This window comes from Vipera berus (genome assembly GCF_964194415.1).
Source record: "Vipera berus genome assembly, chromosome: 1".
Lineage (NCBI taxonomy): Eukaryota > Metazoa > Chordata > Lepidosauria > Squamata > Viperidae > Vipera > Vipera berus.
Genome location: NC_138202.1, coordinates 205644065 through 205671587, shown reverse-complemented (window position 1 = coordinate 205671587; position 27523 = coordinate 205644065). Strand labels below are relative to the sequence as shown.

Here is a 27523-nt window from a genome sequence, read left to right as displayed (position 1 = left end):
GTGTTTTGTAAAACTTTAACAATGATAGTAAAAGACTATTGAATGCCCTCATCCAAAGTCAAGAAATGTTACTCTGAGGATGGAAGTCTATTGCCATATCTGTCACATTTCCTGAAAGAGGCTTCCAAGACCGTAAGAAGCTGAAAAATATGGAATGATGCAAAACAAAAGAACACTTGCCCCCAATTTAGCTTATTTTTAGGTAGATGTCAGCAAAGTTTTCCAGCACATAACCAGCCCATTCATAAAAGCTGAATGCATAGAGATTGGTGTAAAGTCAAGGTGTTGGCCCGTCTAGTTGAATATGGCACGGCTCTTTCCATGCTTTTCTGTAACATTAGAATGAAGTGAAAAATCTTTAAATAATTCCATAATTAAAAGGATAAGTGGAAACCTTTACAGTCAAAAATACAAATGAGATGTTCAAATTGGTAATCTAATTATGGGTTAACAACTCAGACCAGACAGAAGAAAAAAATCTTCACTTTCCTCTAGAATGAGATACTTACAGCTTTCCATCTGCAGCTTACAGGTCTGTGTATCCAGTGGATATTTGGAAAGATCCATGTTACATGCAACAGTGGTGGTGATTCTGCAAAAAGAGAGAAGCCACCTGGATATTTATTATTGTGGTGGGGGGGAATGTCCTTGGTGCCCTCTGAGCTTGCTTGTTTTCTTGCAAACGTTTCATTGCCCAAACTAGGTAACATCATCAGGCTAGTAAGGGGTGCTGTTTGCTGTCGTTTTATATTCTGGTGTCTTGCCTGTCTGGGTGGATGGGAGCAGACTTAAGGATTCTTTGGGCTGTTTACTAATGGCTCTTTGGCAGTTTCTTGATTGGGGTATTGCTTACTTGGTTGTTAGTCTGAAGGTGACCTTGGAGTTAATCTATGCTGATTTGAGTGCTGATTACTGTTGGGGAGTTGCTGGAGTCTTTTTGTTCCCTTTTGGGCTGGTTGTCTCTTTTGCATAGTCTATAGATGTTGTTAATGTCTATGTGTCTATTGATGGCTGATTTGTCAGAGTGCCAGGCTTCTGGAAATTCCCTGGCATTTTTGGATTTGGCCTGCTCTAAGATTGTCACATTTTCCCAATTGAAACTATGGTTATATCTGTCTATATGTTCTGAAATTAAAGAATTTTCATCATGCCTTTTGACTTCTGTTGATTATGGGGCATCTGTATTCTTCATAGCAGTCCATAGATGGCAATGTTTCTGCTTTGAAGATTAAGCAACTGTTAATACTTATTGTAACTGCAAGTTACACTTTCCTTTGATCTCTATGGAGATTCTCAATCTTCCATGTCATAGTAGTCCCAAAAGTGCTTTTTCCAAAATTGGACTTTCTTGGTTTTTTCCTTTGAAAATGTTTCATTTCTCATCCAAGCATCTTCTTCAGTTCTAACTTAGAGCTGAAGAAACCACTTTTATGAGAAGCGCAATGTTTTTTGGGGAAAAAGAATCAAGAGTCCAGTTGCCTTTTGGAAAAAAAGCATCTTTGAGACTTTCCTTTGATGGTTATCATGCATCTAGATAGCTTCACTTACAAAAATAAGAGGACCCAAGATATTAGAACATTAGACACAAACTGCTGACTTTGTGCAAGAATGGGGTGTGCTCTAGTGCAGCTTCCACATAAGTGCCACACAATAGATCCTGGAGATCATGCATACGGTTAGACTATATTTTTATATAAAAATGAATATGAATTGCTTCTTTTTTATTTAGGGGTGGGTGGATGAGTATGACACATTAGCAGAACCAAGTTAGGAGTTTCCCATCACTAGTATTGACTGCAGTAATCTAGATGAGAAGATGTAAGATTGTGGAAATCAAGCTATTTTTACCCAGGTAGGACCTAGCCAACCCAAGCTGTTACAAGCACTCTATGCAAAAGAACATTGATGGAGCGTCAAACATGATCCTTTAGGGGAAGGTTAACCCCTTTCAAAGTTAGTTCAGCCACACGTTTCCAACCAGCCCATCCGTTCTCCAACTATAACTTCATCTTACTGGACTAAGCATCTGTTTATAGACCCTTGTGCAGAACTGGTGCATCAGAAGGCAAGCAAGACTTACCGCAAAGCATATAAGACAGTCCCATTGGAGAACAACCTTATAAGCCGATTCTCTACTGTAACTTCATGTAAGAAAGATCTTTTTGACTCCACAATATATGTGTCAGGTACCCATAGGTATTTCACCAGCCGGGCGTCCAGAGTAAAACTTCCGTTTCCCCGAAAAACCAGACGGGGATCGGTCCAGCGTTGCCGCAAATATATTGTTGCAGTATAGTCCTAGGAAGGATAGTGAATCAGGAGAATCAAGACTGTGATTTTTGTAATTTGAATAAAATTTACTAGGCAAGGTCTTTCAGCAAGAAATGGTTCCATCATTTTCTCCAGAATTAACATTAAACATTTAACAAATTCTGTCCCTTGTCTTAATAAGCACTATTTATAGGTACCCATGCTGAGCTATGTAGTTCTCAAATTGCTCTATATTCTTTCTTTTTTCTTTTTGTCTATAAGACCATAGAGTTGGAAGGGGCATAAGAGGTCACCCAGTCCAACTGCTTGCACTCTATTGGAATCAACAGCAAGAGACCTTATAGATAATTATCCAGACTCTGTTTTAAAAAAAAAACTCTAATGAAAGGGCTATTTATGTACTGTTCCAGGCCATAAATACCATTGCATAACTACCCAACATTGTTTAAATTCATACCTTTGAGGCAGATACAATCTGGGTGTGGATGAATCTTTTTGTCTGTCTACATTTTTAGGTCGTCATGTGTCAAGTCAAATATGAAGCATTCAAATATCAAGTTTTATTTTACTTCAGTACTGGCTGAAAAAAATCAGTAGGTTGTTTTACAGGTTTATGATCTAGGCTCAATTTATTATTTGAAAATGAAATTTTAATGGTGTGTGTGGATTATTTTGTATGCATTAAGACTTTAAAATTGTAGAACACCTATGACAATTTAAAATGTGAATTTTTTTGTATTTTTATTATTAGATTTTCTTTTAGTTAATCTCCTTTTGTTTTCTTTGGTTTTTCTTTGTTTACATATGGTCTTGTTTAGTTTTTTTTCCTTAAATAGTTTCCTTCTCTGTACAATTGTTTTTGTACAGATTTTATACAAAAATAATATTTTATATAAAGATAATATTTATCTATGGTCATAAACCAAAATTGCATACAGTACTAAGTACCACAAAACATGAATAAAACTATAAAACTAAAATGGTAGATTATTAGGCATCATGAATATTTATACATAAACCTGTAAATAACCACTATTAATTTTAATGATTTTGAGAAAAAAAATCAATTATAATTTTAAAATATCAATAAAATACACACACACACACACGTGCACACATATAGTTGTATGCATGTTTGCATAAAGAAAAAGCATTCAGCATGTAACTCTTAACTACCAAAGACACACTGTGGACTTCCAGATTTTATCTTCGTGCTGTGAGGAAGAAAACCTGTTTACCTAAATGACTGAGATAATTCACTGTTATGCATTTCAGTGCAGTGAATTATTAATCCCTGCAATGAAGGTGAAATCCCCTGAGTCATTTATACTTCAATTATTTATCTAGATCTAGAATACATCTATATAATGTTCTATGTGAGACCTGGACAATACACATGATATACAATAAGAATCACTAGTGGATGCAGAAATCATTTGTTGATTAATAGCTCTAATGTATCAGAAAAGTTAGCTTCATGAAAGATTATGTCAAGCTATCTAATGTTTCCTGTAGGTTCAAAACCTCATTAGATCACAACTTTCTACCTGGCACTGTCTTTAGGCTGAAAAATGTGGTGTTTTAAAGGCAAGGCTATTGGCTTTGGATTTTTCCAATGTATATGTCACCCTCATCTCCAGAGTGTTTTACTTTAAGATGATACCTCCAACATTTCAAATCTGAAAGTGTCAGCCATTTTGTTTCATGGAACTGTTTGGTACCATTCTGGATGTCGTACTCCCCAAACTAAATCATAAACAAATTAGCAACGAAATAAAGATAAGATGCTGTTATTGTTAGTGACAATAACAGCATCATCATAAACAAACATAGATGTAGTAGGATCAAAGATAACTCTGAGATATTCCCATGAAACAGACTTATGGAGGTTGGGGGGAAATCTTTCCTTCCTGAGTCTAAATGCTGGGGCATTTAGATACACATGACATGTCTCAATTAGGATTTTCACTAAACAATATAACGCTTCCATGGATGAGGTTTTCTTGATTGATTGAATATAATAAATTGGTCTATGACTAAACAAGTGTTATGCAGAAAAAGAGTAGAAAAACCTATATCCCCCAGGCCAAGGAAGCAGGGAAAGCACCTCTTCTAAGGAGACCTCTTCATTTGGTCCATTCAGCAGCAATAAAGAAATAAAATATCTTTATTTGGCTCTAGTCCTCACAGCCATTTTCTATTTTTCCTTTCAAACAGTGTTACAGTTCAGAAGTTAAGGAAAGTGATTGGTACATTTTCCAATCACCTTGCTGTCATGGAGGAAAGGGAGGGAGGGTTGAGAGAGATAAAAAAAAATCTGTGAATAGGTGGGAATCTCTTTTTTTTCCCCAGGAAGCTCCCATTCACAGATCAGATGGTGCAACTCCCACCCACCCCATGACTGATCTCTTTGTGTAAATAAAGTGCCCAAATAGTTTTGGGGGACTTCAATCTACCATCGCTGGGAGGATCATCTGAGTTGGCTCGGGAGTTCATGGCTTCCATGACGGCCATGGACCTGACGCAAGTAATTTCGGGACCGACTCATGAGGGAGGCCACACCCTTGACCTAGTTTTTTTATCTGGACGGTGGTTAGATGATCTTGGTGGGGGCTCCCCAATTATTATGCCCCTGTCATGGACCGATCATCATCTCCTGCGGCTGGTCTTCCGTTTTGCCACCCCCCGCCGTGGGTGCTTGGAACCAATTAAATGGTACCGCCCCAGACGCTTAATGGATCCCCAGAGGTTCCAGGCAGCGCTGGGGTCCCCACCTGCCTCCCTTGCTCACAGCTCGGCAGATGCCTTAGTGGAAGCCTGGGAAAGGATGGCCACTGAGGCTCTTGACCGAGTTGTACCCCTGCGGCCCCTGACCCGGTGCAGATCCCGTCGAGCTCCATGGTTCTCTGCGGAGCTTCGGGAGATGAAGCGTCGGAGACGGGGCCTAGAGAGCGGTTGGAGGTCCAGCCGATCCGAATCCGACCGATTGCGACTAAGAGCCTACATTAGGTCTTATCTCGCTGCGATAAGGGAGGCGAGGTCTAACCACTTCGCCACCCTTATCGCGTCCGCAGATAATCGCCCGGCCGCCCTGTTTAGGGTGACTCGCTCCCTCCTAAATCAGGAGGTGAGGGAGGATCCCTTGCAGGGTCGTGCCGAGGAGTTTAACCAACATCTGTCGGACAAAATCGCTCGGATTCGGACCGGTCTGGACTCTGACTGGGCAGAGTCTGACGATCAGGACACTGGCGGTCTTGTCGATATCATCTGGGAGGAGTTTGATTCTGTGACTCCGGAGGAAGTGGACAGGATCATGGGGAGGCTGAGCACCACCACGTGTTTATTGGACCCGTGCCCTTCCTGGCTGGTCTATGCAGCCCGGGAGAGGACACGCAGCTGGTTCCAGGCAGTTATATCGGCTTCTCTGAGTGAGGGTTGCTTCCCCGCCGTCTTGAAAGAGGCGGTGGTGAGGCCTCTCCTCAAGAAGCCTGCCTTGGACCCAGCTGTATTAAACAACTTTCGTCCTGTCTCCAACCTTCGCTTTCTTGCGAAGGTTGTTGAGAGTGTGGTGGCGCATCAGCTCCCTCTGGCCCTGGATGAAGCGGATTATCTAGACCCGTACCAATCGGGTTTCAGGCCCGGGCACAGCACGGAGACGGCATTGGTCGCGCTGGTGAATGATCTCTGGAGGGCTCGGGACAGGGGATATTCCTCTGTTCTAGTCCTATTAGACCTCTCGGCGGCTTTCGATACCATCGACCATGGTATCTTGCTGCGGCGTCTCAGGGGATTGGGAGTGGGAGGCACAGTTTTACAGTGGTTCTCCTCCTATCTCCGGGGACGTTCGCAGTCGGTGTTGGCAGGAGGGCAGAGGTCGACCGCGAGGTCTCTCATTTGTGGAGTTCCTCAGGGGTCGGTCCTCTCGCCTCTCCTGTTCAACATCTACATGAAACCGCTGGGTGAGATCATTCGTGGCTTTGGAGTTGGGTATCATCAGTACGCTGATGATACCCAACTTTTCCTTTCGACCCCAAACCACCCCAGTGATGCCCTCAACGTGATGTCCCGGTGCCTGGAGGCGGTTCGGGTCTGGATGGGGAGGAACAGACTCCAGCTCAACCCCGACAAGACTGAGTGGCTCTGCATACCTTCATCCCGGGTTTATTCGGATGTTCCACCTTTGGCTATGGGGGGTGAACTATTACCCCCCGTAGATAGGGCTCGCAACTTGGGAGTCCTCCTAGATTCACGGCTCACCCTGGAAGACCATATAGGAGCTGTGACTAGGGGGGCCTTCGCCCAGGTTCGCCTGGTGCGCCAGTTGCGGCCCTATCTTAGCCGGGATGATTTGTGCACGGTCACTCATGCGCTCGTGTCCTCTCGTCTAGACTACTGCAATGCTCTCTACATGGGGCTGCCCTTGAGGACCACCCGGAAGCTCCAACTGGTACAGAATGCAGCCGCGAGAGTTGTGTTGGGAGTCTCCCGATACTCCCACGTTACACCGCTGCTCCGTGAGCTGCATTGGTTGCCAGTTGTCTTCCGGGTGAGATTCAAGGTACTGGTAACAGTGTTTAAAGCCCTTCATGGCATGGGGCCGGAGTACCTTAGGGAACATCTGCTGCCGGCATCAAGCTCCCTGCGCCCTGTGCGTTCCCACAGAGAGGGCCTCCTCAGGGTGCCACCGATCAGAGAATGTCGATTGGTGGTCCCCAGGGGGAGATCCTTCTCTGTGGGCGCTCCGGAGCTGTGGAATCAGCTACCGGTAGAGCTCCGGATGGCGCCCGATCTTCGCTCCTTTCGTCGCGATCTCAAGACGTTTCTGTTTGTTCAAGCCGGCCTAGCCTGATGGGGATTGGTGGGGTTTTTAGTCTTGTGTTTTAATTTTAACTTGGTGTTTTAGAACTTGATTCCAACTGTTTTAATATGGGCAATTATTTAATCTTGTTTTAACGTTTGTATTTAGTATTTTATTCTGCCCTGTGAACCGCCCTGAGTCCTCAGGGAGAAGGGCGGTATATAAATATTATTAAATTAAATTAAATTAAATTAAACCTGTGCTTCACTATGGGTGCTTAGTGGCTGTTGCGTCCGCTGCCAAAATTAAAACAGTCAGAGAGGGGTGGGAGACTCCCTGTAACAGCTCAGTAGAGCCAAAAAGATGCCAACCACAGTATAAGCAGCCCCCTGGTTATTACTAAACACACAGTAATGAATGTGGCAAGGTTTATACTAGAAAAAGAGAGAAGACAACACTATAAGACTGAATTAGTTAAAGAGAAAGCCAAGGGGCTTCAGCTGTGGGTTAGGGATAAGACATAGGAGATGAAGATATGTCTGTCAAGAATGGCTAGTGAATTGTCATCAAGATACAGCTGGAAGGGTTTGAATGAGCCCTAAAGCAACATTGATATCCCATTGTTCCTGTATTATGAAATTTTAAAAATAAAATCTCATGCATAATCAGTAGCAGTTCTTCAGACCTTTGAGAGATTTTAGTGAACTGTTTTGCCTGACCTGTTACATCACACTCCCAATGTCCACTCTGAATTTGTACCAATTCCCCTGAGGTGTGGACAAAATGTCCCTCATGATAGAATGAAGTATGATCCTCAAATCCAGAACATGAAGTAAAATCCACTTCACTTAAATGATCTCTCTACCACTTATATAAATGACCTTGAAATTTATTTGGCAAGGAAGGAAAGCCAGAATTAAACTGAAAATGCTACAAGAAGCTAAAGAAAATGGAGGATTTGTACTACCAGATTGGGTCTTATACTACCACGCACATGCTCTAACAGTTAAAAGAATGGATATCCCTTAGAAACAAAAGGTTGCTATATTTAGAAGGACATGACTTGGAATTTGGATGGCATGCATTTTTATGGTATGAAAAGAATAAAATCCATAGATATTTCCAAAACCATTACATAAGAAATGCATTATTATTTGTATGGGAAAAGATAAAACTAAAATCTATATGAAAATCCCAGGGTGGCTATCAACAATGGAAGCATTTGTTCACCCAAACTTAGTTAAATTTTAGAAAATTCTAACATATAAGGATATTTTGAATACAGATGGGAAATTAAAATCTAAACAAGAGTTAGAAGATCAGGGTATTGACTTATCATGGTGATCTCAACTGCAAATGCAATCGAGGTATGATAAAGATGTTAAAATATAAATTTTTATAATGACCAGACAATGTTTGATCATATGTTGTTGACTTCTAATATTTTATTAGTTTTCTAATTTTACGATTAAACATTTATAAAGCAACATGGTGGCTGGGTAGTCAATAATTCAATAACATACATAAATCCTTAGTACAAATCTCAAGTTACAACATCAGATATTTCCTCTCTTTTTCCCTTAATATCTACTATCGCATATTAAGCTAGTATAGTTCTTATTATTATCAACTAAGTAAAACCATCTTTGTTAAATTTTAAATAATTTTTAGTTTATACATATCTTGTGTTTACATTCAATCCTTATATACAATCAATGTCTTGTTATTACTTTTTTCCCAAGCTTTAATTTCCCATCAATATTCAAATTAACATTTGGTATTTATAATTTCCAAGCTGTAGGTAACCAAAGTTTCCCTTATCTCAACTTCTTCCTTTTTCCCTTTTCATAACAAAATCTAATATTCTAAATACACATCTTATCTATTTGCATTTAATCGTTGCTCTGTTTCTCCTGGGTAGTTAGTCGCCACTGTTCTTAGAGGGTGGGGAAGAAATTCCCTTCCCTTTCTCCTCACAGGGGGAAAAGTACTTTGGGCAGCTTTTATAGGAAAAGATATTTAAAGACTTAAAGAGAAGATCAGATCTCACCCAGTTTCATCCACATTGTTTTAAATGTGCTTGGTAGTAATTTTTATTTTGGCTGTCAGCAGCTTAGTGACGAGCCATATTGCTATGGCTGGTCTTTCCTCCGCTGGTTTGGAGAGCTGCCCTGGATCAAGCGGAAGAGTTTCCACCCTCCTGCGATCACACAGGGGTCCCTTCCTTGCTCGTCGCCCCTACAGGGCGACTTTCAACCCTTTCCAGGGTCCCCCAGTGGGATGAATTCGGGTGCGGAACACAGAGCTCGCCTTCCTGCATCTGCAGGTGCCGCAGTGGCAAACTGGAAGTCTGGTGTTGTTGACTTCTGATGAAATACTGATTAAGAAATTGTATAACTTCTTATTGAATTTGAAAATGGAAGACAAACAAGTGAAAGAAACAATGATAATATGGGCAAATTTTTTTGGATACAATATAGAATTAGAGAAATGGCAAAATCTTTGGGAAAGAAACTATAAATTGACAACGGCAACTTCGTATAAAGAAAACTTATATAAAATGTTTTATAGATGGCATCTTCCACCTGTCAGATTAGCCAAAATGTTTAAAAATGTGTCTAGTAAATGCTGGAAATGTAATCAAAATCCTGGTACATATTATCACCTGTGGTAGACATGCTGGACATGTGTTAAAGCAAAAATCCTTTGGGCAAAAATACATACATAAGATGTTAGGGAAACACATAGATTTTAAACCTGAACTTTTTTATTAGGTATAATTCCAGAAAAATTTGATAAACAAAGTGTATATTTAACATTACATTATTAATAGCAGCAAGGATTGTATTTGCCCAGCACTGGAAAAATGAAAAAAATACCATTGGATGAAGAGATAATCAAGAAAATACTGGGCTGTGCTGAAATGGATAGACTTACATTGAGAATCAAAGAAAAAGAAGAGACAGAATATTTTCAGACATGGAACTTATTTTATCAATGGTTGAAAAAATGAGATAGACAGAGAGTAAGAACTTAACTTCTATTATTACTAAGCAAAAATTAACCCAGACAACAAGTTGTTCATTAAGCACTAATGAATTGTAATAATAGAAAATTAATAAAATATTTTTTTTAAAAAAAGTTCCTGATAGAATGAAGCGTGATCCTCAAATGCAGAATGTGAAACAAAATCCACTTCACTTAAATGCTCTCTCTGCCACTTATATAAATGCCCAATGTTATTTTTAAAAAATGAGGGAATTAAAATAATGTTATTAAAGCCATGAAATTACTTTCAAACTGTACTTCTTCAGTGCTAAGTACACTTACTAGAGAGTGATGGAACTTAATTCTGGGTCAATCTGGATTGCAAAATATTAGCAGTCTAAGGGACTTCGTATTCTCAAAGCTGCAGTAGTAAACTATGCAGTTCTATTTCCTTATATGCACAGCAGGGATTATTTGCTTACCATATCACTTTCTGAAATGCTGGAAATACTAGCAACATCAAGGGTCATTGCTATTGTCACAGGTTTTCCTAGGAAATGGGGAAAAAAGTTCCATTATAATAGCAAAATGATATTTCTTGTTGTCTGCATAGAAACCCAGCAGATTTTTCTCACACATCTCTAATAACAGACACTGATTTCAGGGAACAAGAAGTACAATGAAGGAGTCCAAAAGCAGCATCCTAGCACATAGACATTCCTTAGATAACCCAAATCATATCCATTATTTCATTTTCCATCATAATCCCCTGCAGCTCAGAAGATCAATATATGGTTCTTTACATTAACCAAAGGGACGCAGTGGCTCAGTGGGTTAGGACGCTGAGCTTGTCGATCAGAAGGTTGGCAGTTTGGCGGGTCGAATCCCGAGTGCCACGTAACAGAGTGAGCGCCTGTTACTCGTCCCAGCTTCTGCCAACCTAGCAGTTCGAAAGCACGTAAAAATGCAAGTAGAAAAATAGGGACCACTACGATGGGAAGGTAACAGCGTTTCGTGCGCCTTTGGCGTCTAGTCATGCCGGCCACATGACCACGGAGATGTCCTCGGACAAGCGCTGGCTCTTCGGCTTTGAAACGGAGATGAGCACCGGCCCCTAGAGTCGGAAACGACTAGCACGCATGTGCGGGGGAACCTTTACATTAACCAAAGGCATATGTCCCTAATTAATGGATAAAAGCCATATTTTCATGAAAAAATAACAGAACATTATAGAAACATATGTTTCTAACTCCACAGTTGAGAGTTGGGGAAATGAAATGAGAATTGGTGACTGAATTGAGCCCTGTTTTAAATGTCAGGCAAAGTTACAGTTCTTCCCACACCTAAAGAGCACTTGTTAATAAGACTTCTGCTCAAAATTGTTGATTCTTCATCCTGTATCCATTTAAAGACAAATGGAACAGACTTAATGTTGTTGTTTTTTAACCACTGAATCCAAACAATACATAATTTGGTTATACATGCACATTAAGAAAAATTGTCAGGATTATGGAAGATAAAAACTTCACCCAGCCTGCCCATACTATGTGATTGAACAAAAGTGCTGACGCTCCCCCATCATAGCCCAGTTCTCCACTCTGGTGCTATCCAGCTATGGGCTGGAAATTATGACACTTGATGTCCGAACAATTTGAGAGCACCAGGTTTGCAAATCAGTTCAAATAACTTTTTAGTGGAGATGTGATCTAAGCATTTAGACTGCATGAATCAAAATCTTTTTGCCAATAGAGACATTCACTTCAAGAACTTTTCCAGGTTTTAACTTGAGTTTAAATTAGAATTGAGACTTGAGTTGTTGAAATGAATCATATGGCACAGAGATGGACAAGGAATAATAGTCCAGCTACGGTAGGAACAAATCACACCCAAAAGTCTAATATTAAAGTTATTCTTCTGTAGCAAAGCAAGAAAATAATTTCTCTCTCCAAAGACAAATGATTGCTTTGTTTGACTGAATCACAGAAATAACATACCACCAAAATTTGGCCGGAGATATTTGTTATATCCCTTAGTGAGGTTCCCAAATCCAGGAAGGTAGGATGTAACTCGATAGTCAGTGCTGTGAACTTTTTGACACAAAATAAACTTTCTGAAAAAGGAAAAAAAAATAGTATAGTAGTAGCATAGCTTATCTGCCATAAAATTGTTTGTCCTGGCCATTAACCAAATAAAGATTATTTTACTTGACTTAGCTATGAAATTTTAATCCTGCTTCTCACCTGATATCAAGTACCAAATATAAATTTGCAGCATTTGTTAAATAACGGGTTCTTTGGCGCAGGAAAGAAGACGAGGTAACTGAGTACAGGGAAACTCATATTTTATTTCGTGCAGAATTGTACTGAGCAAATGGCTGCAACTAGCTGCAATATATAGTCTAGCCCCTAGGCAGCAGCCAATAGGTTTGAAGCAACCATTGCCGCCTAGGGATAGCCAATTGTGGCGTTGGAGACTTGTAGTCTGGGTTGCTGGAGAGCTGTTAGCTGCTCCAGCAACCCACGTGGTATTATGAGCCCAGTACATAACAGCATTTATCCACTGTTCTCTAAAAGAGAGTCCAATATGTTACATTAGCCCTCAACAATATTAAAATAATTGATCACCAAATTAGTAATGATGGTAGAAGAAAAAATGGGACAAACTTAACAAAATACGTTATTTAACAATATCAGAAACAAAGCAGTCTATGATCAAAGGCAGTCATATATGGACTCTGCAAAATTTAAATAATATTCCTTAAGTATTTTGCAGACTAAAAAGGGGCTGCTTTATGAAAATGTGTATTGAAATAAAAAGAGCTCCCCTTTTTTAATAATGTTTAGGGAAGGAAGAAAAAGCATTTAACTGTGATCCTGACAGATTAGGATTGCCCACTTAACGGATTAAGTTACAGTAATTGATATTGACTCATCAGAATACATTAGGTAGGACCACTTGAAAAGGAGATAAACAAAACGGGATGGGAGGTGATAATTGCAACAGAAGGAGCAATGAAAGCAGGAATGAAGGCTATATAAGCAGAGCAAAAGTAACAGCAAAGATAGGATTAATTAGAGGAGAGGTTCCAGGTGTCACTTCTTTGGAATAATTAATTATGAAAATTTAGGGAATTCATGGCTCAGTGTCCTTTTTGTGAGAAGAATATTAATACTTTATTAATACAGACAAAATATTAATACTGAGTTCTTTTGAGCTTGGAACATCAAGCCATTGTGTCTGCACTGGGAGATACAGCTTCCTTTCTGGCTCCACCAGGATAAAAATAATGGCTAAGTCAGTGGATAATGCAACACAACAAAGAACTTCAAAAGCCCTTTATGAGGACATGGATTAGTTATCCCAACCAAGCAAGAGTTATTGTTGAACGCCTCCCTTTTGCTGGAGTTTGGCCTGGAATGCATAACAGTGCTCATCTGCCATCAAAAAACAATCCCCAAGTGGAAATTCATTTTCAACATGAGGAGGAGGAGGGGAAATAATAATAATAATAATAATAATAATAATAATAATAATAATAATAATAATAATAATAATAATAACAACAACAACAACAACAACAAAGCTTTATTATCACTTTGAATGTACACTAATCAACATATATTAAAATTAAATTTCATTGCATACAGGGTCACCACCTCCAATATAGATTACATAAATATAACAAAAATAAATAAATACAGAATTATGCATATACCTACATATATTATATGACACAGAGAAACAATACAGTCTAGCTCAGATTATGTATACAAGTGCATGGCAAGAAAAACAAATCTTGCGAGTTTACCAGAAGGATGGCATAGGAAACAAAGCTATGACAGAATTTGGTAGCTTTCTGACCAGAAACACTCATCTAGTATTTAGATCAGGGTCCCCCAACCCCTGGTCCGTCGACCGGCACCAGGCTGCGGCATGCCAGAAACCGGTCTGTGCAAACAAGCAAAGCCCCATCTGCGGAATGCAGGCAGTACATGAAACCACACCCCCTCTGTGTGGAAAAACCTCTCTCCACCGAACCGGTCCCTGGTGCTCAAAAGGTTGGGGACCTTGATTTAGATGATAAATGTATTTACTTGCCTTCTCTCATGGTATACATCTCTTGGGTAATAAGAATATGGAAGTAGAAACAGGGATTCTTTAAAAAATGATAATAGGAATATTGTAGGAATAGATAAGTCTTCTTCCAATTTTTGGAGTTTTTGGAGCAAAGCCTAGAAAGCATTGGACTGAAATATAACTTTTATATTAGTATCCAAAGGGACGTGGTGGCTCAGTGAGTTAGGATGCTGAGCTTGTCGATCAGATGGTTGGCAGTTTGGCGGGTCGAATCCCGAGTGCTGCGTAGCAGAGTGAGCGCCTGTTACTCGTTCCAGCTTCTGCCAACCTAGCAGTTCGAAAGCACGTAAAAATGCAAGTAGAAAAATAGGGACCACTACGGTGGGAAGGTAACAGCGTTCCATGCGCCTTTGGCGTCTAGTCATGCCGGCCACATGACCACGGAGACGTCCTCGGACAAGCGCTGGCTCTTTGGCTTTGAAACGGAGATGAGCACCGGCCCCTAGAGTTGGAAACGACTAGCACGCATGTGCGGGGGAACCTTTACCTTTACCTATTAGTACCCAAAGGATGCTTGCCCTTTATGAGATGAAGAGTCAGAGTAGAAAATGGGATATTTCTATGTGTGTATGTTCATGTGGGTGGGTGTGGATGAGTAGGATAGGAAAGGCTGTCCACAATGAGAGAAGCCTGTTACTTCTGCATTGTAAGAGTAGTATGTATGCTTCCAAATCAGTGACCCTATAGTTTTATTGGCAAGGTTTAAGAAGTGCTTAGTCATTGCCTCCTTCGTAGGGTTGAGAGAGAGGGACTGGCCTAAAGTGACCCAGCTGGCTTTTGTGCCTAAGGTGGGAGTAGAACTTACAGTCTCCTGGTTTCTAGCCTGGTGCCTTAATCACTACAACCAAACTGGTTCTCAATATTGTATGGGAAGAACTGTGATAGTCTATGGTGGTAAAAAAAAATCAAGAGTCTGACAGCACTTTTTACTCCTCCTGAACTCTTTGCTTCTATTTTACCAGAGTCATACTGTTTAGATAATCCCAAAGGTGGTGAAGGCTACCCATAACTGTTTCCATTGTATGGGAAGGGACTTATTCTGGCAGGAAACAATAGCAGGCAAGCACTTTGCACCTTTCTCTGGACTAAGAGAACAATCAAAAGGATGGAATAAGTGACTCCCCATTGTCCAAGTTGCCAGAGTTTCCAGGGCTCTGCTTGTTAGAATTCAGGTATTGGCAACAACAACCACAAATACCTAGGACAGGGTATGGTGTGTGTCCAAATGGATAACAAGCATAAAAACATTTCATAATAAATCAGAACCCAAAGATGAACTACTGCAGCCCCCAGTATAAACCATTAGTTTCTTTCAGCCTTACTTCTAATCTCTAAGGAAACAGGGACATAGTCCACGTGGAAGCACTTTGATCTGAACAATAAAAAAACTTTCATTGGGAATGTAGGAGGATTTTGATTCTCTTGCTGCTCGAGAATAGCTGCTCTTATTGGCAACAAACACAATCCTAGGTGGACGCTAGACAAAGAAACTGTCCAGATCTTTTTGCATGATGCCTCCCGTGTTTTCAAATGGAAACAACTATTCAGATATATGCCTAACATAAGGTACCGTTTCACAGCGGTCATTTCAGTGGTTCTACTCTCTGTGAATCCCATGACTGGGATGAAGCACACAAAATTCACTTGTGCTCATTTATGTTCCCAAACATACACAACGATTGGCAATATTCCATGACTATTGAAAGCTATAGAGTCACCAGAATTCTTTCTTTTCTGGGAAATATTCAGTCTTCTTTTGAAAGTTTTTTTTTTAAAAAAATTTGCATGACTGAGATATTTGTAACTAAGAAGCTGGTTCACCAACAAACTGTGCCTTCCTCCAAAGAAGAGCCCTTATCCCTGAACAGTAGTTAGAAAAGCAGAGGTTTTAAAAGAGTCACTCAAAGTAAAAAAAAATTGACCCTGGTAGAGAAGACCACATCAACAACAACAGAAAATATTAACAGGAGTGCCTATACAAAGGAGTCATCTTTGAAAGATGTTTGCATCTTAAGAGAAAATAGGGAAATCATAAGCACAGAACATTACATTTACCGGTACCTTTTTTTCTGATTATACTTCCTGCTCAGAAGAGAGCTGAAACTGTAGTCAGACCAGTAAAATACTAGTTAGCAACTTTAGAAAATAAATAGCTGTTTCTATTTCACAATTACAGGCCTGTACTTTCCCATTGTAGTGGTGGTGCAATGGAGTGAGATGAAGTTTATGCCCCTTGCTAAGCTTGGGTTGCAAAGATAGGCCTGAGCATTAAGTGGCATCCTAGAATTACTTTATCTCTTTTCTGCCCTCTAGCGGCCATCTGGATATGGTAGTGTGGAACTTGAACCTTGGATCTCTTCTAGAGAAAAAAAAATGGGGCTTTTGCAAACTGTAACATCATGTATGTTTGTGTCCATCTAAAAGAAAGAATGACTACTAGCGTATCTCGGTGGACAAACATTATGTGCTAACTCCTTATTAATATTCCGTGACATCATAAGCTAAAAATGAAATTCAATACACATTGAGAAAGTTTATTCTTCCATGAAATGTATTGCTAGGTAAATAAGCATAGAAAGAACTCCAGCCTGAAAATGGCATGAATTTGAACTGGGCAATCCTATGCTGCCTACTCAGAAGTATGCTTCTCTAAATTTACTACAAGGAAGTGACTGTAGAATTACAGCCTCCCTTTGTCTGCATATCTGGAGTTTGCATGAGCGATGGCTGTCAGTTTCCATGTGCAAAAGCAGAAAAAATTCAGCTCATCTTGTACAGGCCTGTTAAATGGGAGACAGAATCTGAACAATGAAGTAGGTATGTATGTGGCCATTAGCTTTTCCAGGATCCTGATATTCAACTCACACTGAAATGTACCATTGCCGTTTTCCAAGTTGGCATTATACATTGCATGTTAAACAAAGATCTAATTCAAAAAGCCACCAAGCTCTTTGAAAAATTGGTGTTTTGAGAAGTTGATAAGCAAATGGATCATCCGCATCCTTTAGAGATATAATATTCCAAAGAGTGTGTGTGTGTGTGTGTGTGTGTGTGTGTGTGTGTGTGTGTGTGTGTGTATAGAATTATAATTGCCAGAATATTTCATTTTTAGTTCTGCTGGCTACTGCTGCTGGAACATCTGGTGAGCTGATACCTCCACCCTGATACAAACAGTTGTTTTGGGTCATCCTGAGCTGGGATTTACTAGTTTGTTATCTTCCTATTAATAAAAAAAAATATCCCATGGGAAAAAAGAGTTTTCCACATTATTCTTAGTCTGGAATGCTTCTGAATCCTAATCTATAATCTCTATAATCTGGAAACCTGACTTAAAACATTTTAAACTCCTCATATGTCAGCCCCAAAAAACTGTTTGGATTATATATTTCATACTAAGTCATCATCCTGGGCTCTAAAATCAACCGAAGTGGTGACTGCATCCCTGATATCACAAGGCGTATGGCACTTGGAAGAATTGCAATGTCTGGCATGAATAACATCTGAAAAAGACAAGACATCAGCCTCACAACCAAATGCAGATTAGTCAACACAATAATTTTTCCAGTTGCTACTTATGGCTGTGAAACTTGCACTCTGAAAAAGGCAGAAAGGAGAAGGGTAGAACTGTGGTACTGGAGGCAACTATTACACATCCCATGGATTGCAAAAATAACAGAAAAGAAAAAAGTCCTAGACCGAACCTCACCAAAAATATCTCTTGAAGCCAAGATCGCCAAACAGAGGCTGTCATATTTTGGTCGGGTCATTCAAGCTGACTCACTCGAAAAGTCAGTCATGCAGGAGTGATCAGCGGAAAAAGGGGAAGGGGCCACTATAAAGGATGACATCGGGATGACCATGGAAGATCTGAGGGAGGCAGTGTGAGACAGAGGGGCATGGAGGGTGCTGATCCATAGAGTGGTTGAGGGTTGGACTAAATGACTGATGACTAGGTCATTTCTCCCGAACCCCAGCTATTTCAAAATGGATTAACTGTAGTAAAAGATGAAGAAATGTGCCAATTGTAGTTTCTCATAGCGTCTTATTTTTTCAGGCTAAACCCTCTGTCCTGCTTTTGCATCAATCTGCTCATTTTTCATAGTACAGACATAACGTGCACATTTTAGCAGCAATTTCCCTAATATAATATATTTCTCTATGTGTATTTCACTGCCCCATGAATTTTTATACCTACTTTTCTCTATTCATTTATTTTAGATGCATGTTTTGATTGGAGAAGTGAATCACAACATTCAGAATAAAGTGAATTTCAAAAGGTCTCATTTCATGTTCAGGAACTGAAGATTAGGAAGATTTGCATTAAAGTATAAACTGAATAAATCTGAATAAACTGAATAAATATACTCTTCCGCCGAACGTATTTCTCAACTTACCCTTGACACAGAAGAAAGAGCCACACCAGGCTGGAGAAATAATAACTGCAGTGCATTTGTGAAGATTATTTGGTGCTGGGTATAATTCTTCAGTTATAGTCTGTGAAGAAAAGCAGAGAAACGACAAATTTAATTTTCCAACAAAACCCTACAGTAGCAAAAGAGGCCATTACATCAACTTACTAAAACTAAGATTTTTAGATTGTTAGATTCTACTCCCACACTAGATATTTCTTTTTTAGCAGTGTTTCTCAATCTTGACAGCTTTAAGATCTGTGGACCACGTTGGCTAGGGAATTCTGGGAGCTGAAGTCCACGCATTTTCAAGTTGCCAAAGCTCAGAAACACAGATATAAAGTAACACTTCAGATCATATCCAGTTTTGCTCAAAGGCTATCTCACCTGATTTCTTTCTTCTTCTTCTTTTTGTCTTTCAGCTAAGAGGCCTGCATACCTCATGCTACAGAAAGAATTTTAAATTCAACAGCTAGAATTTATATTTTTAAAAGGAATGGGTCGGTGGCTTACATATATTTGCTTGCTTCCTCCCACAACCTTAGACACATTTATTATAACCTTACCCAGGATGATACTAATTTGCATGTCTGAAAGATCCCCATCGTGCCAGTTATTAATAGACATAGCACATTTGGATATATTCCCCACTATCAGCCTGAGCCTGATGCAGCATTCTTAAAACTCCAAAGTTGCCTTTAATTTCATACAGCTTGGCCTATCAAAATGTTGCCTCTGTAGATTTTGGATTTTTTTTTCTCTATAAATGCCTTTTAGGACTGTATCAGCTTGATACGTGCTAGCTTAATAATTTGCATTTCCCCATTAACCTGCAATATCTCTAGCTAACCATCAGTGTTCCATATTTAAATCTAACTCTAAGATACATCTGTATTTAAATACTTGTTTTACAAATTTTTTATGTATTGATATCTATTTTAGTTTAGTTTATTTAGATTAATATTAGCAGAGAGTGACTCCTGAAGCATTCTTGCAGCTATGTTTATGGAAACTGATGAAATATTTCTTAGAAAGTGTTCCAAATAACTGTGCAATTTAATTTCATGAAAAGTGTTTTAATTTTTGATTGAAAAAAATATAGTCCGTCTCCAGACAAATCTGGTGCTTAAGACTGGATGCTGGAAACTGTGGCTCAAAAAGTCTGGAGTAAAAACAAACCCAGCTAAAGAGGTGGAAAGTCAACAACTCAAGTTATAGTAACCTCTGGGTGAGAGTTGGTTTTTGATGTTGCCACAGTCTGTTAGTTCATTTCTAAAGGTATTGTTATTTGGAACAAAGCATTAAAATGATGTGTTTTTAAGTGGTTCTGTTGACTTTTCTGGGAGTGGGCATGGCCCCTTGGCTTTAGGCCTAGAAAATATAAAAAATTAAACTCATCCAACCATGAATGGTGTGATACCTGTTGCCTTTGTTTTCTGTTGTGCAGGACCTTCTTGCTCACCAAGACAAAACAATGGAACAAGATTACCTCAGAGGTTGTGTATTTCTCAGACCTTTCAAAAAGTATACTCTTGAAAAACCCCTATAGTTTTTTGGGAGTGTATTCCTTTCACAAGAAGATCGTTAATGGTAGACCAACATCCCTGAAAGCCATCTGGCCACAAGATTGCTCATCATAGGAACAAATCAAATGCCACTCACAAATCATTGAGAGCCGGAGCTTGAACTGTGTGGTCTATTTGTGCCTTTCTTTAGTTTCTGTGGCACACTCTTAACTGGATAGAAATTTCAACCAGGATTTCTGTGAACTGTTTTTATTATTATTATTATTATTAAATTTATATGCCGCCCTTCTCCCTGAGGACTCAGGGTGGCTCACAACAATAAAAATTAAAAAACATAGAGTAAAAAATTTAAAAGAGAATTAAACAATAAATGCAAAATTACAAGACAATTTAACCCAGTAAAAAGCCTAATTAAAAATCGTAGTCAGTCCAGGCCCGCTTGTTGGAACAACCACGTCTTCAGGTCACGGTGGAAGGATCGAAGGTCAGGGGCCATCCGCAGCTCTGGAGGCAACTCATTCCAGACGGTCAGTGCACCCACAGAGAAGGCTCTCCCCCTGGAGGTCACCAGCCGGCATTGCCTGGCCTACGGAACCCTGAGGAGGCCGACTCTGTGGGAGCGAACCGGACGATGGGAGGTTGACAATGGCAGCAGGTGGTCTCGCAAGTACCCCGGGCCTAAGCCATGTAGGGCTTTAAAGGTAATTACCAGCACCTTGAATCGCACTCGGAGGGTAACCAGAAGCCAATGCAGCTCGCGCAGGAGTGGTGTAACATGGGAGTACTGAGATACTCCCATAAGCACCCGCGCGGCCGCATTTTGCACCAGTTGAAGCCTCCGGGTGCTCTTCAAGGGCAGCCCCATGTAAAGAGCATTGCAGTAATCCAGGCGAGAAGTGACGAGGGCGTGGGTAACCATGCATAGGGCATCTCGGTCCAAAAAGGGGCGCAACTGGCGCACTAGGCGAACCTGTGCGAAGGCTCCCCTGGTCACGGCCGTTAGATGATCTTCCAAATTAAGCCGTGAATCCAGGAGGACACCCAAGTTGCGAGCCCTTTCTGAGGGGGGCAATACCTCCCCCCCATCAAAAGAGATGGAACTTGTTGGACAATATGAGATGCCGGTATCCACAGCCACTCAGTCTTGGAGGGGTTAAGCCTGAGCCTGTTCCTTCCCATCCAGACCCGCACTGCCTCCAGGCACCGGGACATCACGTCAAGGGCATCACTGGGTTGGCTCGGGGTGGAGATGAACAACTGGGTATCATCTGCATATTGGTGATACCTCACCCCAAAGCCATGGATGATCTCACCCAGCGGCTTCATATAGATGTTAAACAGGAGGGAGGAGAGAACCGACCCCTGAGGCACCCCACAAGTGAGAGGCCTCGGGGTAGATCTCTGTCCCCCTGCCAATACAAACTGCGAGTGGCCCGAGAGGTAGGAGGAGAACCACCGTAAAACAGTGCCTCCCGCTCCCAACCCCTTGAGCCGTCGCAGCAGGATACCATGGTCGATGGTATCAAAAGCCACTGAGAGGTCAAGTAGGACCAGGAGAGAGGAACAGCCCCTGTCCCGGGCCCGCCAGAGATCATCCACCAGTGCGACCAATGCCATTTCTGTGCTGTAGCTGGGTCTGAAACCGGACTGGTATGGGTCCAGATAGTCCGCTTCATCCAGGAATTGCGGGAGCTGACGCACCACAACACTCTCAACAACCTTCGCTACAAAGCGAAGGTTAGAGACAGGACAGTAGTTATTCAACGAGGCCGGGTCCAGAGCAGGCATCTTGAGGAGGGGCCTCACCACCGCCTCTTTTAAGGTGGAGGGGAAGACACCTGTTGTGATTCAGGGTCAGCCTGTGGGTTTGGCAGTTGGGTCGGACGATTCAGAGGAGGAGGAGGGGGGTGTTGGAGAGCTTGCTGAGGATAGCCTTGAGGCTCCGCAGAGCCCTCAGCCAGGCCCCTCCCATCTGGTTATGACGCAGACCCAGCTGTGTGAGCCTGACAGCGTGGATGAAGATGACCCACAGCTGGCCCTGTTCAAGGACGCCCGACGCAGGAGGCAGTCAATCAGGAGTAAACAGAGGAAGGCAATGGGGCACCTCGGAAGGAGGCAGAGAGAAGCCAGGCCCTGAACTGTTTAAAAGGGGAATGTGTGGGAGGGCTGGTTTGCTGAAGGCAACCATTTGAATAGCTCCTGTTTCATGGTTCATGTTTGCTCTCTTTGCTCTGTTTGCTCTGTTTTATGTTAATAAATTTGGCAGGCTTAGTTCCAGCCTCTTGCCGTTTTGTAAAGGGGTTGTCCCTGCCTTTTCTGCAGGGCCGGTAGTAGGCTGGTACAGAACAACACCCTCCATCAAAGAAGTATTGACAGCTGCCTGGAGCCAGCCCCTTGTCACCTCCCAGGCGGCCGAAACCAGCCAGGAGGGACATGGGTCCAGTAAACAAGTTGTAGTGCTCAGTCTACGCATGATCCTGTCCACATCATCCAGAGTCACAGGGTCAAACTCACCCCAAATGGTATGATCAAGACCTGCCCTCTCCACTCCGCCGGATTCCGCCCAGTCGGAGTCCAAGCCAGTCCGGATCTGAGCAATTTTGTCCTGCAGATACTGTACAAATTCCTCAGCCTTATCCTGCAAGGGGTCATCCCTCAGTCCCTGATTAAACAGGGTCACTCTAAACAGGGCGGCTGGGCGGTTATCTGCGGACACAATGAGAGTGGAAAAGTAAACATGCTTTGCCGCTTCCATCGCCACTAGGTAAGACTTAAGATAAGTTCTCAGCTGTGTTTGATCAGATTCGGATCCGCTGGACCTCCAACAGCTCTCTAGGCGTATTTTCCGGTGCTTCATCTCCCGGAGCTCCTCAGTAAACCAGGGGGCCACCCGGGGTCTGCGCCGGGTCAGAGGCTGCAAAGGCACAACTTGATCCAAGGCCCTAGCAGCCGCCCTCTCCCAGGCTTCTACTAGGGCCTCGGCAGAGTCATGGGCAAGGGAAGCAGGAAATGTCCCAAGCTCCATCTGGAACCTTTCAGGGTCCATCAGGCACCTGGGGCAGAACCACTTGGTCGGTTCTGCCTCCCAGTGGTGGGGGGTGGCATGCTGAAAGTCTAGCTGGAGAAGAAAATGATCGGACAATGACAGGGGTTGGATGATTAAATCCCCCCTACCCAGATCATTAATCCACTGCCCAGAGATAAAAACCAGGTTGAGTGTGTGCCCTCCATTATGGGTCGGCTGTCATGGAAGCCATGAACTCCTGGGCCAACTCAGACGCCTCACCCACAGAAGGCAGATTGAAATCCCCCAGAACTATAAGCCTGGGGAACTCAATTGCCAACCCGGACAGGACATCGAGAAGCTTGGGCAGGACCGATGACACGCAGCTGGGAGACAGGTACGTAATCAATAGGCCCAACTGAACTCCAGGACCCCACTTCAAAAGGAGAGACTCACACCCACCTATCTGAGGGACAGTGGCCACTCACGGACAAAGACTCTCCCTAATAATAACCGCCACCCCCCCGCCCCTGCCCTGGGCCCGTGGCTGGTGAAGCACCCGGAAACCTGGTGGGCATAATTCCGAGAGAGGGACACCCCCCTCTTGGCCCAACCAGGTCTCCGTGATGCAAGCCAGGTCCGTGTTCTCCTCAATAAGATCCTGTATGAGGGGAGCCTTGTTCACCATGGACCTGGCGTTGATATAGACCAACCTGAGCCCAGGTTCCTGTAATCTTATGCCCCCGGGGGAGCGAGAAGAGCAATGAGGGCAGAAATAGGCCACCGCTTGAAGACAGCGGTGGCCCGTTCCCCGATTACGATAAAGCCCTCTGCTCCCACACTCTCTGCCCCTCCCAATCATTGTCAGGATAGAAAGACCCTCCTCACTCGGAGCTGCATCCATTCTCAAACCCCTACTCCCCCCCCCCCGTGACCATCCAATGGTCTGGACTGTTGTCTGGGTCGAACTCCCCCAAGTTCATTCCGGATCCCTTGGACCTCCCCCCTCCCGGATCCCCTTAAAATGTTGTTTAAAAATCTTAGTAAAAATCCCCTCAGGTTTCTCTTTGCGGCATGCCATCTCTCAGGCTCCCACAACCTGTCATCAAGGAAGATCTTCTGTAAAACAGATGGATGCTCCTGCGAGAGGGGGGAATCTCGCAGCGAGTAAAGTTCTGCTGCAGTGTACGCTGGCATACAAAAGGGAAACGGTAACATCAGACACTGAAGGGTGCCAGCAGATGGAATCAATAAAAAGTTCAGTCAGCCTGTGGCAGATCCCAAAGCCAAAATCGTGGTAATGATCAATGGCGGCGATAGCAGAAACCATAATAAGGTGGCCAGGGGGCAGCCCAATGACAATAAAGTCGGCCCATCGCGTCGGACCCAAAACAACAGGTTCAGCCATGATGGCAAGAACAGCTGCAGCCTCCGCGGTGGCAAAAAAAGGGGGGGAGGCGAGCACAACAGCAGGCACCATGGCAACAGCAACAGCAAGCACCATGGCAACAGCAACAGCAGGCACCATTGCCGCAGCAATAACGCCACCAGGTCCACTGTGTCCGTAGAGCCAAGCTCGCCGAGTGGTGGAGGGGGGGAGCCATGATATCAAAAGCCCCTTTCCCCGACCCCCCCGCCACAGTCCAGGTCCCATAGCAAAACGTACAAGCAGCGTTTGGCTCCGGTTTCAGTTCATTCGACTCAACTCCAGGACCCAGATTGTTGGGGGCAATAAGCTGACTTTGTAAAAATGCCACTTGGGGGGTGCCGAAAGCCCTAATAAGCAGGCATGTACATAGAATGAAGGCTATTGCTAAGCACATTGATTTGTGCTTAGATTGTAAGCCGCCCTGAGTCTTCGGAGAAGGGTGTGATATAAATGGGATTAAAAAAAAACACCTCCGTTCGACTCGGCTCAGCAAAAGAACAGTCGAGTCAGTCAGCCCCGCCCAGCCGCCGGCGTCTTCTCAGCGCTGTGTGTGATTTGGATGGCCGGCTTCTCCTCCTCCGTCCTCTGCCATTTCCAGGCATATCCCGACGGGAGAGGGTGCTAACGCTCCACCAATAGTCCAGCTGACTGGATGGGGACCAAACAATGGTAAAAAAGTACCATGGCCACCCAACAAAGCCGAAATTCGTTCCTCCCTAGGAACTCAGAAACAGCAGACAGCCATCATGGTCATGCACATGTGGACTATGTTGAGAAAAACTGTTATAAAATAATGTTGAATAACCTTATCCATTGACATCCCACCTCATATCTGATTTGTTTTGTTCTCTTTTTTCCACTTCCATTTTAAAGAAAGAGATAATAATTTCAAAACAAACTACATAAGAATAGATGCTTATACTCTCTTCTTTTTTAAGGTGATATTGTTATTTAATATTGATCAATTGGAAAGAAAAAAAAAGCTCTTTGATGAAGATTCTCAGTCATCCAGGTAGAATTATCTGGAAGTTGAGTCATGGCAACTAGACTTATTTTCTTGTTGGTTTGAGACATTTTGCTGGAATCCTTGTTCAAATATTCTGGTCAGTTTAGCATACGTGCTCTGCTTGGCTTATGAACGTTGCTGTTGTTGCTGTTAAAGGAGGCCCGTGCCACTCCCCCAAAACAAACATTTAATGGCATCTCTCAAGGTTCATCCTTAGACCATTAAATGCATTCCTGCTTTTAGCAGACAAGATTCCATAGCTGCATTGCCAATCAGTAACAAAACACAATTCAGATAGCAATTTGATCCAGAAAACCATTCCAGTTTTATTTAGGCATTTAAATTGATTAACCAATTTGGTGGGTTCTTTTCTGAATACATGAGAACTAGAATGGGACAGAAGACACACCCTCTGGATGTGTTAGATCATAGCTTCCACACAACTAATGCTGAGTTGATTGCCCAGGCTGCTTGCTAAAAATCATGGGATTTTGACTAGGGCTTCCATACCTAGGCTGCAAAAATCTGCAGTGCAGCAGTGCAAAGATTCAGAAAACTTACTGTTTGCAGCTGTCTAGTGGTTGGCCAGAACTTTTTTTTAACCCAGACATCATAGTCTTAATTTACATTCAGACCTATCCGGAGAGTGAGAAGCTATGGGACGCTATATGGAAGGCAGTATTAGTTTAGCATGCCTTTGAAATGATATATATATATATATATATTTTCTTTTTAGTAAACATGCTTATGTTTGCACCATGTGCTATTTTTGATTACACAAGATTAATAACTTACCCAATGGGAAAAAAATGAAGAAAGCGGCTTAGTATCACAAATGTTTACTAAAAACAAGTTATAATTTGAATGTATTCAGCATGACAAAATCTATTTTAACTACTGTATATGCCATGAAATATGCATACACATTACAAGAAAAAGGTTGGGGAACTATATTAAGATGCTGATTCGAGAGCCAAGAGTCTTCTTGTAGGGGAAATGGGTGGCATAGAAATCTAATAAGTAAGTAAGTAAATAAATAAATACATACATACATCTGTTCAAAGACTTGAGAACATTTTTTTAAAAATTACATCAACATTCCAGAAATCAATGAGATCAACCAATCTGCAAATGTTTTTTTCTTGGCATTTTTCAGAAGTTGTAACTATCACAATTCTCTCTTTTAAAAACAACCAACCATCACCATAACAATAATCATAGCTAATAGTTTTTTCATCCATATTTGCACATCACAGCATGCAAAAGCTGCCACATGGCCAGGCAGACTTTCAAATCATGTGGCCCCTTGTCTTCTCCTTCTCCCAGGCAGCAGGTAATTTAATCAGTGTTCAATCTCATGCTGATATAATATCAGTTTGTTATTTCTTACGAACCAAAGATTGTGATTCAAACCCAGCTCTGATGAGTGAATCAGGACAGCTTTATGCCCCTTGTTTCAAATTGTTTGGCTTTGAAATTGCCAGCCCTTCATGGTGGTCCAAATCGGGAAGAAACAGGCCCGGAGTCTGAAGCTGTGTTTAGTAAGGGCAGAGATATGTGAAACTATCTGAAAAGCAAAAGAGCTCAAAGTTGAGCTAATGCATTCTTTGTTCATGGAAATTGGCCATGTCTAAGTCAGCCTTAACAGGCGGTACCGCTCAGCTGATCTGACCCAAATGTAGGTAGTGCTCAGCTTATGACAACAAATGAGCCAGAGTTGTTTCTCTGGTTTCTCTTCATATCGTATAAATCTTTCGCCTTTAACAAATGAGCCCAAAATTTCTCTTGCTAAGCAAAACAATTGCTAAGTGAGTGGTGTCCCATTTTGCAACCTTTGTGCCACAGTTTTTAAGCGAATCACTGCAATTGTTAAGTGACCTGTGAACAAGTACTTTTATAACTCCTCTACCTTATCTGCTATGAGCTGTGTTTCCTGTTTATGTAATTAAGTGAAA

General features: G+C 42.0%; 1 protein-coding gene across 1 annotated transcript in view; it reads right to left on the bottom strand.

Moving 5' to 3' along the window:
* GABRP (gamma-aminobutyric acid type A receptor subunit pi) overlaps positions 1-18644 on the bottom strand; it is a gene marked incomplete at both ends in the record, with an annotated part of 29327 nt that extends 10683 nt beyond the window's left edge. The window contains 5 exons of the mRNA XM_081343703.1: positions 510-592; positions 2081-2298; positions 10540-10607; positions 12052-12167; positions 18589-18644. Of these exons, the coding sequence (XP_081199829.1) occupies positions 510-592; positions 2081-2298; positions 10540-10607; positions 12052-12167; positions 18589-18644 (541 nt within the window). The remainder of the gene's footprint in view (positions 1-509; positions 593-2080; positions 2299-10539; positions 10608-12051; positions 12168-18588) is intronic.
* Positions 18645-27523: the final 8879 nt, after the last annotated feature.